This window comes from Cavenderia fasciculata, assembly GCF_000203815.1.
Source record: "Cavenderia fasciculata unplaced genomic scaffold Scf_Dfasci-F-a-25c12.r2-5, whole genome shotgun sequence".
Taxonomy (NCBI): domain Eukaryota; phylum Evosea; class Eumycetozoa; order Acytosteliales; family Cavenderiaceae; genus Cavenderia; species Cavenderia fasciculata.
This window is the reverse complement of record NW_004457729.1, coordinates 2577215-2594434: the sequence shown is the minus strand read 5'-3', so window position 1 is coordinate 2594434 and position 17220 is coordinate 2577215. Positions and strand designations below refer to the sequence as shown.

Sequence of the window (17220 nt, the reverse complement as noted above, 5' to 3'; positions counted from 1 at the left end):
ATCTGTTTAAAAAAGATATATCGTTCTCATCATTATCATTCACAGATTCACATACATAAAAGTAATACTATAGTATACTTACTACTACTACTACTACACAACCAATACATACATAAAACATCAATCAGAGATGGACTCAATTAAAAGTTTACTGGGCAATAAAGAAGAAGAGAAGGATCAATCAGTTTGGGATGATGTAAATAATCAATGCTCGTTATCATTCAAACAGAGAATTATAGGTTTCGGTATATGCGCAGGTTTGGGTCTATTCTTTTCATTCTTGGTATGTGTTATTAACAGTCTTCATATGATGATGCCTTTACTAACTGTCATCTCTCTCTGCTACTCTTTAGGGTTTTCTATTCCTTACTTCACCATCATCTTTTGCTTTTCTTTATACAGTTGGAAATATATCAATGCTTTGCGCGTATGTTTGATAGAATAGAATAATGAAACCTGTACAGGTTGACTGTAACCATACTTTGATGATATTGACTCAATATTCCCCTTTTCATTTTATAGTACTGGTTTTATAGTTGGACCAACCAAACAAATTAAGAATATGGCACAACCAACACGTGCAATCTGTGCAGTTGTATTTGTTCTTTCTATGGTTCTTACATTGGTTGCTGTTTTCCAAGATTGGTCAGTCATTTTCATCATCATTTTGATTATCTTCCAATTCTGTGCATTATTATACTATACTTTCTCATACATTCCATATGGTAGAGAATGTTTGAGAGGTATTTGTGGATCCGTCGTATCAGTTTAAAAACATGATCAAGATAGACAGATAGATAGACACAGACCATACATACATACATACTTAAATATCGATTTCATTGACGATCGAGACAGATAGATTACATTTTAACTTATAATTAAAAACCATTTAACAAATGGACAATAGGAATATCATTTGTCCATACCTTTTTTATACAAACAACATACACATACATACCCTATATATATATAGATTAATTTCAACCAAAACCATGGGGCAATTGATTTACAACATTCATTAATTATTTATTTATTCCCAATTATTTACTTTTTTTGTTCTGATTGTTGTTGATCTTTTAAATCCTTTTCCTCTTGTTCTTTTAAATCCTTTTCTTCTTGTTCTTTTAATTCCTTTAATTCTTTTTCAACCTTTTCCAATTCTTTATCCAAATCATTATTGGATTTAATGATGTCGTGGATCTTTTCACGACTGAGTTCAACCATTTCATTGTATTCTTTTTCGTCTCTTTGACGTACTTTGAATTCATATTCTTGTCCAGACATGATATAGGTCAACACTTCATCATTGACCTTGGCCGTATTTTGAAGCATAAACATTGTGTTGTCTTCAAGGAGAATGTAGAGTGATTCCGGAGTGTTGAGTGATGGTTTGATTTGATCGATTGGAATCTTTAAAACCTGTTGGTTTGGATAATAGTGAACCAACAAAATACAATTCTCTGCTTTGTTGTAATAGACTCTTGTTGCCAAATTAGATACCAATCTCTTACCCATAAAATAAAATGTTCCACTCCATGCCAATAATAATGCTCCCATCATTTGATATTTTGCCTAAACCAAATCAGATCAGATCAATCAATCAATATGAATATTCATAAACTTATATAACTTATATATATGTATTCTATCTACATACCTCTAAACCTTTTGCCAAAGTAGCAACTGGGAATAAAACACTAGCAGCACATTGACCAATTAAAAGAGTCTTTACACCAGCAAAGACAGTCTCTCTGTCGTGTTGATAGACAAGTACGTTCTCCTTGGGATCAATAGTATCAACTTTGATCTTTGTTAGGTATTTTTCGTATGGGTTGGCAAAGAATATAGATCTCTTTGATTCATATTGTCCAGCAAAAGTAGATTGTCTAGTTAAGAGCAACGATGATGAAGATAATAATGTATTACTGCTATTGGTTAGATTTGAAACTAAAGTAGTGTTAATGGTGTTGGTGTTGGTGGTAGAAGGGGTATATTTGAATTTGGTTTGATTTAAACGTTGACTAGTGTGTGAGTAGTGAGAGGAGGAAGAGGAGGAGGTTGTATGTAAATTATAACTGTAACCGTTGCTGTTACGTGCAGCAGTAGCAGTAGCAGCAGATATTCCTCTTTTGATTAATTGACTGTTCATCTTTTTAGAGTGTGTGCAGTAGTTGTAGTGATAAAATGATGGTGGGCAATCGTTAAAACCTGCTCACACTTCTGATTTTCAAATTAAATTTGATAAAAAACACACAAATAGAAATAATCTCTGTTAGGTAATCATTGGTTGTGGGGGTGATGGGCAATCAAGCAATCATCATTCAATAATATCATCGTACTACTACATTATTATTTTATTTTTAAAAGCAGCAAATTTGGAAGTAAACCACTGCTTTCCCTGCCCACCACAACCACAACCAGCAAACCAACACACAGAGTAGATGATAACCCTTGAGATATAATAATAATAATAATAACAATAATAAAATATTACATTCAATTTCAAATTCAATTTCAATTTCGATTTGTGTTTCTATTAATATTTGTTTGTTTATTTGTTTGTTTGTTTGTTTGTTTCAAAGGCTAGGAGGTTTTTAATATTTAAATAGAGTTTAATAAAGAGAAATGAGAGAGGATCAATTCAACTTGAATACTTCAAATGAAGGGTAAGCAAACAACATAATCATCATCATTTGATCCACTTCACTTACTCAATTCATTCTAATAATAACTTAATTAGTTTTAATTTCAAATCAACTTTGTGTAATGGAATATGTTTGAAAACATTCTCCAATCAGAATGGAACGTCAGATGTAAGATTGTTGGATTGAAAATGACTCCCTTTTCATTTTTTTTATCATGTACATACATTCATTTCCATCATAAATGATATTTAGATAATTCTAGAAGATCAAGTAAATGGAAATAATAATAATAATAATAATAATGATAGTCTTGGAAGAGAAATGATTTGTCAATTTTTAAAAGACAATGAAAATTATATCAAAGGACAATGTGTATTGGAACTTGGATCATGTGAAGGATTGTGTGGATTGTTTGCTGCCAAACTTGGATGTATAGTTGTGATGACAGAGAGTAGAGACAACATACCAACATTGAATGAAAATATTAGATTAAATGATTGTTCACTCACTAGTTGTGCAGTTCGTTTAAATTGGGGTATTCAATCGATCCCAGAACTAATCAATACTGTACCCATTCCATTTGACTTTATTATGGCTTCTGATATAATGTAAAAAAGAATTAATTAATTCATATCTAAAAGTTAAATACCAAAAATATTAACAAATTATTTATTTATTTATTTATTTAGAATTCCATCAGGAATTGAAAATGCATTACAATTGTTTTCATTAGTATCAACCATTCTAAAAATTCAAAAGAGAAGTAACAAGGATTGTTATTTCCTATTGTCCTATATTCAAAGAGACCATCTTACAACATCAAAGACACTTGACATTGCTGATAGATTTGGTTTAAAATATGAACTTGTTCCTTACCATCATCATCATCACACAGATGGTGCAGGTGTTGGAAAGTTATGGAAATTTGATCTAAAAGTTTAAAATAGAGTTTTAAAATAGATGCTTTGAATTCAAAGTAATTTGTAGATAAATATTATGTAAATAGGTTTAATAAATATGTATAACGGATAATAATGTATAAATAGTACTATATAGTCGATGTTATTTTGTTTTTGTTGATTTTATATATATATTTTTTTTTTGATCTTTTCTTTATTTAATATTATTACTATTAATATTATTATATTATATTCAATGCTTAGATTCTATATTATACTCTATATTATAGTATTAAACATTGAAATTGGCCAATTTATAATATTCTCTATCTATCCATTTCTTGAATGATTATTATTATTATTATTATTGGTTATTCCTATCCTCCTTCTTTTTGTTGCACCTGTTTCTTCTTTCTTCTTTCAATTATATCTTTTTTCTTTTCTTTGTTGTTCTTTTTTTTTCTCTTTTCTTATTGTTGTTGTTGTTGATTGTTTTCTTTTATGTAACGATTAATTCATCGACAGACCAATCTTCGTATGCACCATTGGGAAGGAAACGTCTAACGATTAAAGGAATCTTCTTTGCTCTCAATTCCTTCCAAGCGATTTGTAATGGATCAGTTTCACCTTCGAGTTCGACCATAATAGGAGCATTCATGCTAATTTGAAGAGCACGTGAACCCAACAATCTAGCACGTTCATACTTGGTCATATATCTAGTAGTCTTTCTGAGATGTGGTGGCACCTTTCCAGGTTCAGCACCCTCTTGTTGTTGATTTGGATCTACGATATCTGTATAAGGAGTATCGGTAGTCTCTTCTACAAACTCTTCAAAATCTTCTTCTGGTTCATCTCCATCAAATCTATAGTCGTACATGAATTTGAATTCGTATAATTGAATTAGTATCTATCACTCTAATCTAATCTATCAATCTATCTATCAATCTATCTTCTATCTATCTATCTATCTTTGAGATCATACCCGTCACCTCCTCCGTATTCGTCCATTTTTATCTTTAGTTAATAATAATAATAATAAACAAATAATGAAACAACTCAACGACAAAAACTTTCTTCTCAAGTTATCTTTTTTTTCGATTTTTTTGAATAATTAAAATCGGGGGTATTTGCCATTGTTGTATAGTACGTCCTGTCTTTATTCATACATAATCATCTTCGTTCATTCATTCAATCAGTATAATATTTGTGATATCAATATCCTTTCACACTCAGTTCCATTGATGATACAATGATATGATGATGCACTGACAGTAGCCAGAATAGCAAAAGTAGCACCATTGTTGTAAAATGGTTGTTTTTTTTGGTTAAATGTGTGGTTAAGTGATCACTTAATACTAATGATACTGCATCCCTCCATTTTTCAAAAAGAGAGAGAGAGAGGAACCAACCACACTTTGAGTATTTCATTTTCCTTATGTTCCATCATTTCATCATCACATTATTATTACATTATTTTATCATTATTATTATTGTTATTGTTATTATTATTCTTCTTAATTTCAATTATTTGTTACAATCCTACTTAATATTTGTTCAACAACAAACAATCTTGTTTAGATCGATTTGGGGCCCCCTTGTTTTTTTTTCGTGCAACCAATAAAAAATCGACCAAAAGACGACAAACCATCGCCTCCTCGTACATTTGCTAGCCAACACAAAATTTTATTAGAATTTGTTGTTGTGCGTTCTATCATCATCATCATCACTATATATATATATAATATAATATTTCGGTTATTATTAAACATACTTTAAGTGAAGTTCATTGTACAAAAAAGAAGAAAAGAAGATGATAGCATCAGAAGAACCACCAATCACATCTGACGACGACCAAGTTGATCAAACAATCTCAACTACCACCACTGCCACAACCACCACACAAAAATCATCACCATCCTTGTCATCGGATAAAGATATTGAAAATGGATCACTATTAAAGTATGCAGCAGAATCTGATGATTTCGAAGCAGTCAAACGTATGATTGAAAAGGAGAAAATCAGTCCAAATCAAAAGGACAAGTTTGGTGATTTACCACTTCATGGTGCCATCGTCAAAGGAAGAGCTAGTATGTATCATTGAATGGTCGAGTAGTGTGAAATGTAAACTAATGTTTACCAACAATCAATATATTGATTTTGTCAACTTATTTAGGAATTGTAAAATATTTAATTAAAAAAGGAGCTGATCCAAACATTGGAAATGGAGTAGGATCAACATCTTTACATAAATTAGTTACGGTTGCATCGATTAGAGATCAATTTGATATGATTGATTGTTTGATCAAGGCTGGTGCCGACCCAACCATCAAGAATGTTTCCGGATTGATTCCAGAGCAATTGGCAATCTTTTCAAAGATTAAAGAGGTGTTGCAAGGTGACCAACTAGTCACGGTCAAGGTACACGTTGAACGTGTCGATCATGGAAAGGTGATTGGAAAGGGTGGCAAGAAGTTGAACGAGTTGCGTGAACTCACCAACACACAGATCAATATCCCCGGTATCAAAGATACCGACCATCGTATTGAAATCAAGGGTAGAAAGGATGATGTAGAGATTGCACGTCAAAGAATACTGGAAATGATCAAGCCCAAGGAACCAAAAAAGAAGATGGTAGAGGCTGAGCCTGAAGGCGACGAAATCACCTTGCTCAAGGTCCCCAACATTGCCAAAGAGAATCACCGTCTCATTATTGGTAGTGGAGGTAGCACCATCAAACGTCTTCGTGAAGAATTCAAGGTAAAGATTACTATCCCACCACCCGACAGTGCCAACACTGCCGTTGAAATTCAAGGTGACATTGATAATGTAACAAAGGCAATGCAAGAAATCAACAAAATAATCAAGAATACAAAGGAAAAGAAAGATAAAGATAATAATCATAATAATAATAATACAAAGGATAAAGATAGTAATGGTCATCATCATCACCGTGAATCTAAAGATAATAATAATAATAATAATAGGGATAAAAATAGATCAAATAATAATAATAATAATGGAGCAATTAAATCAAATGGTAGTAGAACAAATGGAAATGGAAATGGAGGATTTAAAAAAGAGGAGAAAAAGAAAAATGAATCAAATAATCAAGAACAGCAAGAACAACAACAAAAACAACAAGAACAAACTCCAGTAGTAGTATCTTCAGAGGCAGTAGAAGTCAATTCAAATTAAATTAATAAATTAAATTATCATCATCATCATCATCATCATTATTATCATTGTATCATAAAATAGAAATACTCATTTCCAATGAGTTTTAACCAATGATTGAATTGATCATCAAGTTATGTTTCCGAATATGTGTCCATCCATCCAAATATATATTATTCTTTCAAAAAATGAATGAATGAATGAATGAATGATGAATGGATCATTCTTGATATCTGATTTACAAAGAGGTGTATAATTTTTATATTATCTATCTTTTTTTGATTTTAGTTTAGTTGATTAATCGGTGGGTGATGATCATATCACGGGTTCTATTTGTTATTATATTGTTGTTATTATGTTGTTATTATTATTATTATTACTATAGTTTAAATATTTGAAAAGAATTTCTTTAATAAATCCTCTCCTTCACTGATTTGCTTTTTGTTTTGAGAGTTTGGAATCTCATCGAAATAGTTGACAACATGACTTCTAGTCTTTAACAATGATACAGCATCAAAGAGTTCAGTCTCTCCAATGAATGATAATCTATCCAAAACACCTTTATCTTCAATCTTATCGAATTGTCTGAAATCGGCTATTATATTACAAAACAAACAATACTTGTTAGTTAGTACTGTCTACTACGTCTACTAGCTACTACTACTAATATTGATATTGTACCTTTAATTCTAGCATGCATATCAGAAATATTGTATGAAAGATTGTAATGTTGGATGAGTACTGGTACTGAACGAATAGCGTTTCTATATAATTTGAGACTTCTTGAACGAGCAGCTTCAAATGAAGAGCTGACAAATGCTGGTCTGAGTGTCTTGATGGCTATTAAATTGGATGACATCTTTCTTCTTCTTCTTTGCTATATATTTGAAATAGAATCTGTTTGATTATCAGATGTATGTTCTCAGTCACTGAATGATCGTGTCTGACACTTTACACCACACCCTTATTTTTTTGGATTTTTTTAATTTTTTTGTTTTTTTCTGATAATAAGGCTGGCTAGCATGTATCCTTTCCAAAAGGTTAGTTTACTTCATTCATTCCTTTATTCACACACCATCCCATCCATTTGTTGTATTATTATTACTATTATCATCATCGTTATCACTACTACTACTACCACCAATATTATCATCGTTTAAATCTGTATATCTATATACTTGTATCTTTATATATATATATTATAAAAATTTGTTTTTTTTTTTTTGTTATTAGTACTACTTGCCCAACCAACCTACCAACCTATTACTTTCTTCTTGGTATATCTCCCCTTTTCGTCAAATACTTTTGAAATCATCTCATAATCATAATGGAGGTTGAAGATATACAACAAGAAATACAACAAGAGGAACAACCAGTTGTATCAAAGGAGGTTCAAGAAGAAGAAGATTCAACTCTGGCTACTGCTACTCTTACTGTTACTAGTTTTAGTGTATCAACAGAGGAACGAGAACAACAAGAAGAGCAAGAACAGGGAGAAGAGCAACAACAGGAAAGTGTAAGGGAAGATATTGAGGAGACTCCTTCCGTCCCTACTACTACAATTGTTGATGAAGAAGAACAAACAACTCAAACTACCACTACAACAGAAGAAGAGGAATGTAATAATAATCAAAAAGTAGAACCAGAACAACCAACACCAGTTGCCGTTGTAGCAGCTACTGAAGAAGTTGTCAAACAACCAACACAACCAACTGGTTCAGTTGTATCGCAACCAACGCCAGTTGTATCATCAGTAAATATTCATCATGGAGCCAAGTTGATTCAAGTAACTGGATCAGAAGAACCATACCATTTCATCAATGTACAATTATCTCACAGTTCATTAAACTTGACCGATGTCTTTATTATCCAAAGTGAATCATATATGTTTGTTTGGAGTACCGACAAGGTCCATAGTCAAAAGCGTGCTAAAGCCATTCAAATGGCTCAGAAATTAAAAGTTGAAGTTGGATGTCAAAGAGCTGTTATTCCATTGGGTATGAAAATGAATAAGAAAAGAACAGAAAAGAAAAGAAAAGAAAAGAGAATTATCTAATCAATATATTATTTTATTTTTATTTATTTAGAATATGGAGAAGAACATTTAACATTTTTATATATGTTGGGAGTTACAAAAGGAGAGAAATTAAAGGTGACTGCAGAAAAGAGTGAATCAATGTTGGATGAAAATGGAGATGAATTGGAACCAGAATACTTTTTGTATAGAGTTGGCAATGTCGACGGTAAATTAAATGTCATTCCAATCGACGAGGAAGTCGTTACACAAGAGATGTTTTTATCAACCAGTTGTTTTATTTTGGATTGTGAACATGAAATCTTTGTATGGCAAGGTGAAAAGTCGAGCAAGGCTGAGCGTGAGGTATCTGTCACATTGGCCAAACGTTTCCTCACCATGTTTGAACGTCCTGCCAACACATGCATCACACCCGTCTTTGATGGTGCTGAAGGTGCTTTGTTCAAGAGCAAGTTCAAGGTGTGGAAAGAGAGTGAAAAACATATGATGTCTTATTTGGGATTGGCATCCAAGAAAAAAGAGGCTCCATCGTTTTTATTGGACGAGATGTTTCAAGAAAAGGAGATTCCAGAGATTCATTTGGGTTCCAATGACCACAAAGGCAAGTTGTTGGTGTGGTCGTGTGCCGGCAACAACGGTCAGTTTAAACGAGTGGAAGAAGACGACTTTGGCGTGTTTTACTCGAACCGTTCGTACGTATGTCACTTTATCTACCGTCCAGCCGACAAGAACTCGATAAAGTCGGTCATCTTTTACTGGGAGGGCAGTTTTGCCAACTCGCGCAACTACATTTCCTACAAGTTTGGCTTGTACAAGGATATCAGGGAAAAGATGCAGTCGCTGCAGAGTGACGATCCCACCGAATACCGTATCTCACAAAACAAAGAGCCCAACGAGTTTTACAGCCTGTTTGGTCGCGAGACTATCGTTGTCAACGACGACCTCTCTACGAGCAAGCCGTCCATGTTCCAGGTGCGTGGCGCCGATGGCAAGTGCAGAGGCACACAACTCGCAGGCGACATGTCTGCCGCCAAGCTGTGCTCACTCGACTCGTTTGTCGTTATCATCCCGGGCAAGGTTATCTTGGTGTGGCACGGACGTGCATCCAACGATGCCGAGCGTGCCCTCGCATCCGATCTCTACACCTTTTTGCCACCCGACTATGAAGCACCTGTCAAGGAGATTGAAGAGGGTGAGGAGCCAGAGACATTTTGGAAGATTTTGGGTGGACGTCAAGACTATGCCGATTGTTACCAAGACAAGCCAAAGCAATTTAGATTCTATCTCACCACAGAGTCGACCGGTGTATTCAAGGCCGAGCAAATCAAACCATTCTCTCAGGTCGATCTAAACACCGAGGAAAATGCAATCCTCGATCGTTATGATGAAATCTTTGTCTGGAGAGGTGCCAAAACAACAGACGCCAAGTTCAAACAGACTGCCTCTCTTGCCAAGCAATATCGTGACAACATCAATGATGATCGTCCAGCCGACACCCCAATCACTGTCATTGATGAAGGAAAAGAAACCATCCTCTTCAAATCATTCTTTAACTCTTGGAAACAAGTTATTGCAAAGGTTTTCATTGATCCATTAGAATTAAAGAAACAAAAAGAACAACAACAACAAAAAGAACAATCACAACAGCAAATTGTATCTCAAGATGAACTTGATAATTTATTGGTTGATAATAATAAGAAACAAGATCAAGTAGTTGAAAAGGTTGAAGTGGTGGAAAAGGTTCAAGTTGAGCAAGAGGAAGTAGTAGCTGAAAAGGTTGAAGTTGAACAAGTACAAGAACAAGTTGAGGAAAAGAGAGAAGAAACAGTTTCAACTTTATCAACAGAGGAGGAAGAAGAAGGAGATAAACCAACACCTATCAATGTTGAAGAAGAAACTACTACTACAACTACTACTACAACAACAACTGAAAGTCCACAATTAATAGTTACACCACCAAATGAAGAACAACCACAACCACAAAAAGGACAACAAGAAGAAGAGGATGAAGAGAATACAACTGGATATAAACATTATAATAATGAATCTATATCAGTTTCTTCAAATGGAGATTTATTGTTTGCTTTTGAATTGCCAAACAACAACAATAATAATCAACAATCACAAAACAGTCCAAAAGGTAATAGAAAAAAGAATAACAAAAAGAAACCAAGAAACAGAAGTCTCAGTCAAAGCAATACACCAAATTCATCGAGTGGAACACCCATTTCAAAGTCTTGTGAATTGCCAAACTTCTCACCTCTATCATCTTCACCATCCAACGCTGCAGCTGGAGGTATATCAGCTGCAATCCCATTGGCTGCTGCTCTTCCACCACTTTCATCTTCTCCACAACACTCTCCCAATTTCCATCGTAAAAAATCAAATCAAAGACACAATAGAACTGGATCTTTTGGTAGTCCAAGAAAATAATAACCTAAAACAAACAAACAAACAAACAAACAAACAAACAAAACACACATTATTTATATATATAATCAATCTTTGTTGCGAAATAATAATAATCGAGAGAGATAGAAAAATAGATTCAATTTAATGATTTTTATTTATTTTCTTTCTACCCTCCTTGTATAATAATAATAATAAAATAATGGTAATAGTAATAATATCACTCAAAATAATCGAATATATGTATGTATATTCGATAAAAAAAATAAAATCAAACCTCTCTATATTTGAATATAATATATTATAATATAATATATTATATTATATATATATATCCCATTATTTTTTGTTCCCATTACTGATTATAATTTTATTCTAAAAATATAAATTAGACATTTTGGGAAGAATCAAAAAATGGAATGAAATGAAATAGATACACTGAATCATTGTATCATGTTTGGTATATATTTGAATGGGATGGAAAGTAGGATGAGATAAACAATAGAATGTGTAAAAAATTATTCATACCACTCTCACTACACACAATAAAGATTAGAGATATTTTCCACCACCACACTTACACCCAATGAGACATGTCTCGGGAGAGAGAGAGTGAGACGACAAATAGTAGTAGTGTAGTGGGTTCAAAATTCAGATACTGGAAGAATGTGATATGAAAGATTGGAAATTCATACTATCATTCATTGCAACTAGCGATATTGAAAAGCAACCCTTCTCATTGTCGTTATGGAAATCCAAAAATGTATATTCCGGAGACACAGCTGGTGGAAGAATTCTTCTATATATATATCAATGATTTATATGGTTCCACAGTAATTTTGAATCTTTGAATAATAATAATTAACCAAACCAGCTAGCTAGCAAACAAACAAGCAAACACTATAAGGTTGGAAATAACAAACATGTTCCAACAACCTCACACTCCCCCACACACCAAGTATAAATTTCATTGACCAAGTAGGATTAATAATATACATTCTACTACTCGATACAGAGAGAGAGTTGTTTTAATTTATTTATTTAATATTTAGCAAAAAAACAAATATTAAAATTGTAAGTATTTAAATATTAATAAAGAATCAATCCTAAATTTCCATCCATCCACCCATCCATCGTCCTTCATCAATCATTCAATCAATCATCAATTATTATTTATTATTATTTTCCAAATCATTTATGATTAGGTAATCAATAGTAATGTATGTAGAATTCAATTTAGTGTAGTACCAGACATGACAGGACAGGAAGTGGATGATTACCAAATCTAGATTTCATCATTTTTCGTATTTTTTTTTATATCTACACATTAGATAGTGATAGATAGATATCGACAAACACTTTTCATTCATTTATTCATACTAGTGATATACATATATAGCAAGACAATATCACCAATAATAAACATCATAAATCACGCAAACACAAAGATACACACCCACAAAATATTAGAGATCCATCTATCAATCTATTCCACAACATAAAAAATCTATAGCTTCCACACAAACAAAATAATTATTTATCATTTTTTAAAATAAGTGAGGAGAGAAGAGAGGGATGTACATTTTATTCCATACATACTCTGTCGTAAATTTTAAAATAATAATTATGACTATATGGTTTACGCACCCACTATCTCTATCTCTCTCTCACTCCCTCTTTTTTATTAATGAAAAAAAAGTTTGGTATCTCTAGAGATTTATACGCTACCACCCCCCCCAGCAAAAGGAGGAGAAGAAGAAGAAATTTATAAAGTTTATCGTCATGTATCTATCTTTCTATCAACAATTAAAAATCAACTACTATAAATTGTGTCCCTATTTCCCAACATACACCCAATTTTACTTTTGTACACGATCCAACTGCAGCTTTCTAGATTGAATGTGAAGAATAACAATTCTCCACTTGTTATTATTGTCGCACCTGGATTTTCTAAACAATACACACGAGAAAATCCCAAGAGCATGCATATATTCATCATTGGCGATGCAACTAGTTGGCATGTTCGATTTAGTTTAGTTTGGTTGCATTGTTGTTGTTGTTGTTTTACTTTTTTTTTTTTTTTTAAAAAGTATCCATCCATTCTTTAAACCAAGAATTTGTGTTATTATTCATCATCACCATCTCTACATTTATTTATTTAAATATCTATAATTTACGTTTTTATTTTGGAAAAAATAACTGGGGAGATTAATCTTTTCTTTCTGTACTGTTCAACTTTAGGAATAAAAATTCATACCCTTGTTATTAATTATTTATGACAAATGGAATCTAAGGATATAAAATCCAGCAACAATAATGTTCACAACAATGAAGGGAATAATAACAATAAGAATCATAACCAACCACAGCAGTCTTCAAAGAAACTACTTCAAATGACCCAAGAAGAATTGTTCCAACATTATTCAAATAATCCATTATCCATGGAACATATATTAATGAATCCCTTGCATCCTTCCCTTCGTCCTCCCATGTTGGATGCAAGTTTGAATGAACTTCCAAACATCAGCGTAAACAAAACTCAAAAACCTCTACTTTCAAATGATGAAACTATATTAATTAATAATTTTAAAAGTATTGTACACACAGTAAGAATAGAGAATATCAGGGTTAATGACAGGATAATACTAATACTAATACTATCCCAATTTATTTATTATTCTTTTAAAGAAAACGAAGAGAAAATTAGAAACTTTTTAAATTCACATCCAGAATGTCAGGAATCTAGATTTATGTTGATCAATAGGGAATGTTTTATGGAATTGTTCTCCATAAAGGATGAGATGGTAGTTGACAATGTATTTAGCTTCTTTCCAGTATCTGACATACATCATATGATCAAAAAGATGGACTTTGTCGAAAACAACACCATCATTCAAAAAAGCAAATCACAAGTTTTAAGAGAATCATCTTTTACTTCACTTGCGCACCCACCACAACTAAACCAACAACAACCAGATACAAATAATATTCTTAGACTTCCAATAGCTGGATCATTTCCAATTGAAACACCTTACCTTTACAACAACCACCTCAATAGACAGTCGAGTGGTGGTCAAGATAGTTGTTCGACAGGCTCTATCACCTCTGGTTCATCGGGCTCTTCAAACGACAGTACAACCGAATCATCACCTCCATCATCAATCTCTTCGTTTGGTAGTGCTGGTAGTGACATCAACTCTAAAACTTCATCACATTCTATTGATAGTAGTGGAAGCAGTAGTAGTAGTGGTAGTAGCACTAGTAGTAAATGTAGTAATACCAGTACACCATTGGGATCAATTAGTACAAATATCAATAGTAATTTCATTAATAGTGATAATACTCCTACACTACTGACAACTGCTGCAGTACAACAACATAAACTTCAACAACAACAACCAACAAAACAAAAGAATGAAAAGAGAACAAGGAGGTCTAAAAAAGGTAAAAAGAAAAAGGTTAAACTTCAAATCAAGAATCAACAGATTAATCTATTCGATGTCATCAATCATATCTATTTAATATTATCTAAAACCTCTGGAAATGAAGATGAAAGAATTAAAAGTATGGAAATAGAAATAGAAAAAGAAAAAGAAAAAGAAAAAGAAAAAGAAAAAGAAAAAGAACCATCCTATTAAACCTTGACTTTACTTTTATTTATTTAGGTACATTTAAACTTTATGATATTATGAATAGAGGATCAATTGATAGAGATGATTTAAAGAATGTTTTACATCATAGAATATTACAGAATGGCTTATCAATATCAGAGGTTACATTGGAGAGTTTAATCGATACTGTATTCGAACAGTTTGACAAAAACAATGATGGCAAGATTGATTATGAAGAATTTAAAGGTGAACTAGAGTCTATCGAAAGTGACAAGGTTGAAAAGAAAAAGGAATCATCAAAGAAACAAAAGGTGAATCTAGACTCTAGAACCGATACTGAGAAATTAAAGACATACTTTAAGATTGAGGGTATTAAATTCCTTTATTTTATCCTTTTTGGTATTGTTAATGCTATCATTATTATTACTACTTATTTTAAAGGTAAATATATAAATATATCAAATATAAATAGATCAAATATTGATTTGGAAAATATATAACTAAAATATTCCTTAATTGTTATTCATTTTAGTTTTAAATACAAATACAACGGCATTACATTTATTTGGTGATGGTTTATTTATTACAAGAATTGCAGCAGCTCTAATTAAATTCAATGGTGCTGTTATTATGGTGACAATGTGTAAACAGACGATAACATGGATACGAAATACTAGGTTTAGGAATATTATCCCTCTTGATAAATATCTGACCTTTCATAAACTTATAGCTTTCTTTTTAATTGCTGCTTCTGTTGTTCATACGTATGAGAAAGATAACAATAATTAATAATAATAATAGTAGTAAATTATTAATTAATTTATTTATATTTATACTTTTAGTGTAGGATGGTTTATTGGTATGGGAATTGCAACAACCAAACCTGATACAATTTTCTTTCAATGTCTTTATCCTCATTTTATTCAGAGACCTACCATTTGGGAAATGATATTCCTTAGTTTACCTGGTATAACAGGGTTCCTAATGTTATTGGTCATTTTAATAATGGGTGTTTGTTCTATTAAAAAATATAGAAGAAAATATTTTGAGGTAATCATAATCAAAATCAAAAACAAAATCAAAAATAATAATAATAATAATAATTAACTCTCTCTCTTTATCTATTTTTATTTGATTTTTTTTAGTTATTTTATTATACACATCATTTATTTATATTATTTTATATATTATTAATTGTACATGGATCAATGGGATGGATTTGTCCAGCATCATTTTGGAAATGGTTTATTGCACCTGCATTCATTTACACTGTCGATAGACTATTTAGATTGTTAAACAAGACACATCGAGTCAAGGTAGTAGACTTTTCACTCAAGAATCAAAGTGTGGTTAATTTGACGTTTAGCAGACCCAATTCTTTTAGATACAAGCCCGGACAATATCTTTTGGTCAATGTTCCACAGATTTCAAAGTTACAATGGCATCCATTCACAATGACAAGCTCACCTTTGGAAGATACAATTAGCGTTCACATACGGGTCACAGGAGGCTGGACCAGAAAACTTAACAAATATCTTTCAGACTATGAAAACAACGTTAACAATAATGATCTTGAAAGTGGTAAAAAGGACATTGAAATCAATATTGATGGACCATTTGGAAGTGCAAGTCAATATGCAATCGCTCAAAAACAAATCATCCTCGTTGGTGCTGGTATCGGTGTTGCTCCAATGGCTTCACTTTTACAAGACATCAAACTTAAAAAAGAATATTTAAAGTCTCTTGGATCTAGTACTTCAATTGAAAATAATAACAAAAATAATAATAATAATAATAATAATAATAATAATAATAATAATAATAATAATAATAATAATAATAATAATAATAATAATTCAAGTGATACAAGTAGTGTGTCGAGTGGTAATTTTGGAGCGACAGCAGATAAATCAAAAGATTTGGGAGATTTGGAAAAAGTTCATTTCTTTTGGTTAAATAGAGATCCAAATTGTTTCCAATGGTTTGAAGAGCTGTTGATTGATATGGCAAGAACTGGAAATCAAATTCCTAAAATTTCAATCCAAACATTTATTACTCAATGTTTTCCAAAGGATGATGTACGAACATTTATGCTTTGGAATGGACTAGAGAAAATGTTTAATCTTCAAGGAACTGATCCTACCACCAACCTACCATTCAAAACCCATTGGGGACGCCCAAATTGGGATGCCATCTTTTCATACTATGCTACCAAATACTCTGGTCAAAGAATTGGACTGTTTTGTTGTGGTCCTCCAGAATTATCAAAAGAATTATATGATAAATGTAAAAAATACTCTTCACTCGATTCTGGTACTAAATTTAAATTTTATAAAGAGAATTTTTAAACACACAACAAAACAAATATAAAATATAATAATAATAATAAAAACTACAAATATATAGCACTATTCTTTTTCTTTAAAAATAGATACATAGTTTTG

The 17220-nt window shown here is 32.0% G+C and overlaps 10 protein-coding genes across 10 annotated transcripts; 6 read left to right on the top strand and 4 right to left on the bottom strand.

Moving 5' to 3' along the window:
* Positions 1 to 130: 130 nt before the first annotated feature.
* On the top strand, positions 131 to 772 carry DFA_01377 (uncharacterized protein; the record flags this gene model as incomplete). Its single annotated transcript, XM_004359284.1, has 4 exons — positions 131 to 196; positions 230 to 283; positions 354 to 427; positions 523 to 772. The coding sequence occupies 4 exons, from the start codon at positions 131 to 133 to the stop codon at positions 770 to 772; spliced, it is 444 nt and encodes a 147-aa protein (XP_004359341.1).
* A 54-nt stretch (positions 773 to 826) lies between these two features.
* Positions 827 to 2152, bottom strand: DFA_01376 (uncharacterized protein; the record flags this gene model as incomplete). Its single annotated transcript, XM_004359283.1, has 4 exons — positions 827 to 874; positions 941 to 962; positions 1052 to 1575; positions 1661 to 2152. 4 exons carry the CDS (start codon positions 2150 to 2152, stop codon positions 827 to 829), a joined length of 1086 nt encoding a protein of 361 aa, XP_004359340.1.
* Positions 2153 to 2628: 476 nt separating this feature from the next.
* Positions 2629 to 3590, top strand: DFA_01375 (uncharacterized protein; the record flags this gene model as incomplete). The annotated part of the gene is made up of 4 exons (XM_004359282.1): positions 2629 to 2669; positions 2744 to 2816; positions 2901 to 3256; positions 3338 to 3590. The coding sequence occupies 4 exons, from the start codon at positions 2629 to 2631 to the stop codon at positions 3588 to 3590; spliced, it is 723 nt and encodes a 240-aa protein (XP_004359339.1).
* Positions 3591 to 4046: 456 nt separating this feature from the next.
* rpb6 (RNA polymerase II core subunit) lies at positions 4047 to 4424 on the bottom strand (the record flags this gene model as incomplete). Its single annotated transcript, XM_004359281.1, has 1 exon — positions 4047 to 4424. One exon carries the CDS (start codon positions 4422 to 4424, stop codon positions 4047 to 4049), a length of 378 nt encoding a protein of 125 aa, XP_004359338.1.
* An 83-nt stretch (positions 4425 to 4507) lies between these two features.
* DFA_01373 (uncharacterized protein) lies at positions 4508 to 4975 on the bottom strand (the record flags this gene model as incomplete). The annotated part of the gene is made up of 2 exons (XM_004359280.1): positions 4508 to 4561; positions 4904 to 4975. The coding sequence occupies 2 exons, from the start codon at positions 4973 to 4975 to the stop codon at positions 4508 to 4510; spliced, it is 126 nt and encodes a 41-aa protein (XP_004359337.1).
* A 382-nt stretch (positions 4976 to 5357) lies between these two features.
* DFA_01372 (ankyrin repeat-containing protein) lies at positions 5358 to 6742 on the top strand (the record flags this gene model as incomplete). The annotated part of the gene is made up of 2 exons (XM_004359279.1): positions 5358 to 5634; positions 5748 to 6742. 2 exons carry the CDS (start codon positions 5358 to 5360, stop codon positions 6740 to 6742), a joined length of 1272 nt encoding a protein of 423 aa, XP_004359336.1.
* Positions 6743 to 7107: 365 nt separating this feature from the next.
* On the bottom strand, positions 7108 to 7580 carry ndufa6 (NADH dehydrogenase ubiquinone 1 alpha subcomplex subunit 6; the record flags this gene model as incomplete). The annotated part of the gene is made up of 2 exons (XM_004359278.1): positions 7108 to 7316; positions 7364 to 7580. The coding sequence occupies 2 exons, from the start codon at positions 7578 to 7580 to the stop codon at positions 7108 to 7110; spliced, it is 426 nt and encodes a 141-aa protein (XP_004359335.1).
* Positions 7581 to 8048: 468 nt separating this feature from the next.
* On the top strand, positions 8049 to 11189 carry gnrA (gelsolin-related protein; the record flags this gene model as incomplete). Its single annotated transcript, XM_004359277.1, has 2 exons — positions 8049 to 8718; positions 8809 to 11189. 2 exons carry the CDS (start codon positions 8049 to 8051, stop codon positions 11187 to 11189), a joined length of 3051 nt encoding a protein of 1016 aa, XP_004359334.1.
* A 178-nt stretch (positions 11190 to 11367) lies between these two features.
* On the top strand, positions 11368 to 12454 carry DFA_01369 (uncharacterized protein; the record flags this gene model as incomplete). The annotated part of the gene is made up of 3 exons (XM_004359276.1): positions 11368 to 11408; positions 12218 to 12239; positions 12371 to 12454. 3 exons carry the CDS (start codon positions 11368 to 11370, stop codon positions 12452 to 12454), a joined length of 147 nt encoding a protein of 48 aa, XP_004359333.1.
* Positions 12455 to 13447: 993 nt separating this feature from the next.
* noxC (superoxide-generating NADPH oxidase flavocytochrome) lies at positions 13448 to 17124 on the top strand (the record flags this gene model as incomplete). The annotated part of the gene is made up of 7 exons (XM_004359275.1): positions 13448 to 13667; positions 13854 to 14729; positions 14831 to 15217; positions 15309 to 15419; positions 15507 to 15540; positions 15619 to 15787; positions 15922 to 17124. 7 exons carry the CDS (start codon positions 13448 to 13450, stop codon positions 17122 to 17124), a joined length of 3000 nt encoding a protein of 999 aa, XP_004359332.1.
* Between the last annotated feature and the right edge of the window lie 96 nt (positions 17125 to 17220).